The sequence below is a fragment of the Acanthisitta chloris genome, unplaced genomic scaffold (assembly GCF_000695815.1).
Source record: "Acanthisitta chloris isolate BGI_N310 unplaced genomic scaffold, ASM69581v1 scaffold41732, whole genome shotgun sequence".
Classification (NCBI taxonomy): Eukaryota; Metazoa; Chordata; class Aves; order Passeriformes; family Acanthisittidae; genus Acanthisitta; species Acanthisitta chloris.
The window spans coordinates 7,791-13,512 of NW_008662900.1; the positions used below are offsets into that span (position 1 = coordinate 7,791).

At 38.3% G+C, this 5,722-nt stretch overlaps 1 protein-coding gene across 1 annotated transcript; it reads right to left on the reverse strand.

The window, feature by feature from the left end:
* Window positions 1-747: 747 nt before the first annotated feature.
* SLC35G1 (solute carrier family 35, member G1) lies at window positions 748-2,266 on the reverse strand (the record flags this gene model as incomplete). The annotated part of the gene is made up of 2 exons (XM_009070767.1): window positions 748-1,507; window positions 2,086-2,266. Coding segments are annotated over 2 exons (941 nt in total), but the record flags the coding sequence as incomplete, so codon positions are not given.
* Between the last annotated feature and the right edge of the window lie 3,456 nt (window positions 2,267-5,722).

Here is a 5,722-nt window from a genome sequence, read left to right on the forward strand (position 1 = left end):
AGAGTGCAGCAATTAAAGACATGTTTGTTGGGAAAATCACATTTGGAAAAGATATAAAAGAAAAACAAAGGGGGATTAGGTTGCTTCACTGTAAAGTAAGTGCAAACGTTTACAATTCCTTTAAAAAGAAAGCAAAGCTGATGGGTAGTTTTCACAAGTTAATTTTCTCTTGGTATTACTGGAAAGATGAAATAACTTCTGTGCTTTTGGAAACCAAATTAAAAATAAATACCCATTTGGCATCTGTTTTGGGCAAAAGAAAAAAAACCAGAAAGCTTGTAAATATGTAAGTTTTATCTGCTCTATAAAAGTTGGATTTTTAAGGATTATAACTCTTCATTCCCTTCTAACTTTTGTACTGCAATACCTCTGGTAGTCAAGCAGAGAACAGCATTAAATAAGCCTGGGAAATTGATTTCCATTATGGAGAATAAAGAAAGGGTCTAAGAAGTGGAGAGTCGTGAATTTTAGGAAAATAAATATTGTCCACTCTTCATAGGAAGCAACAACTTTTAAGTATCTTCCTACTGCCCATACTAACGTGCCTAAATAGGAGAAAGAAAAGCATACACCTAATCACTTGCTAAAACATCCTCACTTTGACATTTCTTTAAAAAAAATCAACTTATATTATTGGATACAATTTGGTACTACAATTTGGAAAGTGGGATATTTAAAATAAATAAAAATAAATATTGCCTATATATATTTCAGGATTGTTTCTGTAATGAATTAGTGTCTATGTTGTTAGATTTCGCTTTGTTTAGCTTTCTTCACGCTTTGTCTCCACTTACGAATGGCAGTTCCAGAACTACTAGCTACTACACAAAGGGCTCCTCCCACAGTCCACCAAGTTGGTAGATGATTGAGAAAGAGAATTTGTAAAATGAAAGCAAACACCACATCCATCGTTCTCATTATGGATACAGGTCCAGCTTTCTCTATCTGTAATGCTTTTGTGAGAAATATCTGACCCCCTAACCCTAACATGCCTATCAGTATTAGAAGAACCCTATCTTTCCCACAGTGTGGTAAACGCCACTCATTCAAGACAAACAATGCTATAACACATCCAATTAAACCAATGACTGCGTAATACCAAATTGACAGAAAATAATGCACAGATTTTCCCACCTTCCTCAGTATAACAAGAGTCGAAGCTGCAGATACTGTGCTTGTAATTGCTGCTATAGTTCCTTTAAGGTGATCTGTGTAACTTCCTTCAATCCCAGAGACATGTGATCCAAACAGAAATGGTGGTCTAGCAATGAGAATCACTCCAGTGACTGCAAAAAGGGTGAACAGGAGATCCCAAACACTGTATTTCTCTTTGAGAAAGATCCATGCCAGCAACGACGTGAAAACAGGACTGCTAAAGGTTATAACAGTGGCATCAGCTAGTGGCATGACTTGGTAAGCATAGTAGAGGAGGACCATTGCACTAGAGCCAAGGAATCCTCGTAAGAAAAGAAAAATTCTTTTACCTTTTGGTCCCAAAAACCCTGTTCTGAAAAACAGAAACATCACATTAATGTCACTGGCTTGCTTTAACATCCAAAAAGTCAATGTACACACCCTCCTAGATGGCATAACACCTTTCTAGACAGGAGGCTTAAATACCCAAATATTTTTAATTGTCTGATCACATATCAATTTATTCCCATGACCCCCAATTAACATTCTACAGCAGAGTGGCAGGTTAATGATTGGACTTGATCTTAGAGCTCTCCTCCAACCTCGATGATTCTGATTTAGAGTCCAGAACCTGTTCTTCTAGCTATTCATTTTTTGTTGGCAAAAAAACCCAGGAGTACCTACAAATTACTTTCTATTTTTTTAAGATCACCACTTCATGGAAGATCAAAACATTTGATACAAAAATCCCTGTAGAAATCTCTACAATTCAGGGAGTCAAAGATTTTTGATTTTCTGAATTGTATTAAGAAAATATCAAGTAATTCAAAAAGATGCAGTTATACAATTGAAGCCCAAATGAAAATAACACTGCAACCTGATTTAACCGAGCGATAGTTCTAGATCTATTTTTAAGAAACAACTTCAAATTTAAACATTTGCTACACTTACTTGTAGTATATTAAACCAGGGAGAACAAATGCCATTTGGAAAACACATCGAAATGCACTCACTTCCACTGAATGTAAATCTTCTATTTTTTTAAGAAATAAAGAGGCCACTGAGAAAAGGAAGGCAGACAGTATGGTATAAAACAGACCAAGTCCTGGACACGCAGCTTTCTTCTTTGTTCCTGCAACAGACAAACTACAGTTAATAAGGATCTATTAGAAGACTTCTCTGATCAGACAGCTCTGCACACTGTAGTGCTCCATACATCTGCAGCAACTCTTGGGGTAGAGGACAGGGGAAACAAAGAAACAAATACAATTATTATGCCTATTTACCAGACCTACCTTGAAAATTTTTCACTGACCACCACAGGTCTCCTTTTTTCCTTAAAACAGGGGATGAGAGATGAACTCTAACACTTGGGATAAACAACTTTTCACAGTTATACAGTAGTTACAAAGCTTTACTTCTTAGAGGTATCAGACCAGTACGAGTGATTTACTATAGGGCCTAGTCATGATTCTGCCCGAGAACCAATAAATACAACTGACTACAAAATGGTCCACGGTCAGATTCTGAAACTTCTTACCTTGGGAATCATCTGATTATTGAGTGCATTAACTAAGGTTCATAATCAAGAATTTAATTTCCTTTCTCACAAACACATACATGTATAGTATGTGTACAGAACAACACTTTTGTTACATCTCATGTTTATTTTGCAGCTAAATCATCCTAAATTTGACCTAGACCTACAGAAGTTTCACATAAACATTTTTATCTTGCTGTGAGAATCCAAATATTTTCTTCAGATAGGCATCAAATATCCATTTTTAAGCAGAATAAATTTAGCGACTAATGTTAAAACATATTAGACCTGATGTCTATCATAATTCCATTAAGACCTTACTTTATGCTTATTTATCAGCCTTCCCTTCCTGAAGTAGTTTCCCAAGTCAAATGCTTCTATTCAAGCTTCCATATTGCCTCAGGCTCTCTTCAGCAACATACTCTTCCTTGTTCCACTCATTTTCTCCACCCTCAACTATTAAAAGAGCAAAGAGAGAGGGAGAACTTTTGCTGACCTCAACACCAAAGAAATCAGCTTTTTGTTATGGCTTTGCTGCATAAAAAAACAGCATGAACACCACTGAACCTAGAGGTGAGCACCACAGAAAAGAGAACCCATCTGAAAATGTGAGTGGGATGTTACTTCACTATCTCTCATTTTTCCTCTGTCTGCATAAAACATTGGGAGTTATCTTTTCTTCTACAACACCCTCTAAAGATAGGAGTGAGAACTCCATGTCCCAGAGGCAGTGTTTTGATAAAGGGGTGCCTCATCTCGCAGTAGTGTGGGAGCCTGTGAGCCTTATGGATCTTCTAAAACATAATCAGCAGGGCACTGCTGCAAGTTGCTTAGCAACTAGATATGGTTTTAAGCGGGGTTTTTTTAATTTGTTTTGTTTTGGGTGTGTGTTTCTTTTTAAATTAACAAAACTTGTCACAAAACATTTTGATCTTGCTCGAGATCAGCACTCAAGGCTGAGAAACTGCATCTTACCACCTAAGAGCCAAGACTGACATGGTTCTAGAGACTGTGCTTTACAAAGGCAACCAGAATCTGAAGTAGGCAAAAGGCCTCCTGCTTCTCAAGGAATCCAGCCACACTGCAGCTGAGAGTGAATTACAGCTTCTACTTGAAATAGTTCCATTTAGCAACAGCCATTTATATAAAAGTGACTATAAAAACTACCACCAACCAACACTGGACCAGGACATCAACCAACTATGAAACAGAGTGGACATGAAAAAATGGTCATGAATTATGTAATGTCCTAATCCACACAGTCACACAACAGAACTACAAAACCAACAACAGCTCTAATATTAAAGCAAGAGGAATCAGACTGGCCTAGAACTCAAATGGGAAATCCAAACCCAGGCTGGCTTATGGATGAACACAGCACAAACAGAGCTATTAACTTTTATTTCAGGCATGATAGCTTGTCTGATTACTACAGAGTGAAGCCAGTCTAAATAATGGAAGTGTTCAAATGGAAAAACCAATCAAATTAAAGTCAAATACACTGAAAGGATCTTATACCCAGAACTAAGCTTTGGATTCGAAGGAACAAAGAAAAACCAGAAGGAACTCATTTCTGTAAGCTACCCAATATACCAAGGCTATCAGAAACAGAACCTTGTAATACTAGAATTTAAACCATCAGCATCCTGCACTGCCAAAGCATGTACTCAGTGCAGTGAGAAAGTGTTTTATTTCCTTTTAAAAATAAAATGGTACAAGTTCTTCCACCAAAAACAAGAACTGCAGTTCTGAAGAGTACTTGTTTCGAAGGAAGTTGTAAGGAGATGGTAGGTTAAGATAACATTCCCACCCCACAAAATATAAAGCCTCTAAATACTAGCCCAATGCCATCAAAATACTCAAGCACTGTAGCAGTCTTAAAATAAAAAAGTTTCAAGCAGTACCTAAGTCCTCTTTTCTGAGTGGCTACAGATTTGGTTTTCCCATTTTATTCCCTGGCCATCTCCACATGTAAACTTTTCAAACAATTTTCCACTCCTATTTCAAGTCCTAGGCAAATGTTTTATGTGTAAATTCTATTTGTGCTTTAATGCCATGCTTTGTTCCTAGCAGCTTTCAGACTTGCAAAACGCATACAGTGCAGAAAATCACACTTCTCACATACATCCATCTCAAGAATAGTAGCAGAGGCAGAAGAGCACTAGCTATGGGGAAGGTGGTCAGCAAGAAGATGATTCTCCCAGAGTTTCAGGAAAGGCAGAAGAGTGTGATCTGATCTTCACACTGTAAAAAGCAGAACAGCAGCTCACTCACAGACTTCAGTAAAGTGCCAGGAGCATAACAGCCTGTGCATGACCTAATCATGGTCATGAAGAACAGATCTAGGCATGATTCATAAAGTTCATAGACTCAGTCAACAATTTTGCTAGGCAGGCTATTCAGAAACAAAGTTTGGTGAGTTAATGAAAGTTCCTCAGGATTTCAAACACTAGGTTTTTTCCCCCAAGCTTTGCTACAGAAGTGACACTAATGTGAATTTCACAGGTGAAATACACTCATGTCTTGTAGCCTCTCCACAGCTCACTGTTTTCTGCTGGGAAGTCAATTACAGTCCATATTTAATAAGAAACACATTTTCTGCTAAGCTGTTTAAAAACTACACGTGCTGAAGTTCTTCAGATAACTTCAGACGTTATTTTAAGACGGCATTTGTGTTTTAAAAGGACTCCACGTTAAACTTACAAATACATGTAGTGTACTTCACAGCAAGTTCGTGGCTTTAACAACTGGAAGTGGCCAAGAAGTGAAGCAGTGATTAAGACAACACTAAGACTACAGCGCACTATAGCACGATAAGATTTGCCGAGGAAGCCACAGCCCCAAATCCGCGGACTTGTTGAACAGCACTCGTGCCCCTGCGCAAACATATTTATAGAGCCAGGAGTTCTCACTGCCAGAAGGCACCGCGATTTACCTAAACTTGTCAAGCCTCACAGTGAAACTCTGACAACAGGAAGTACCGTTTCCCCGAGAGGTAATCGCTCTCGGGGCGATAGGGGCCGAGCAGCCCGAGCGCTGTGCCCGCCG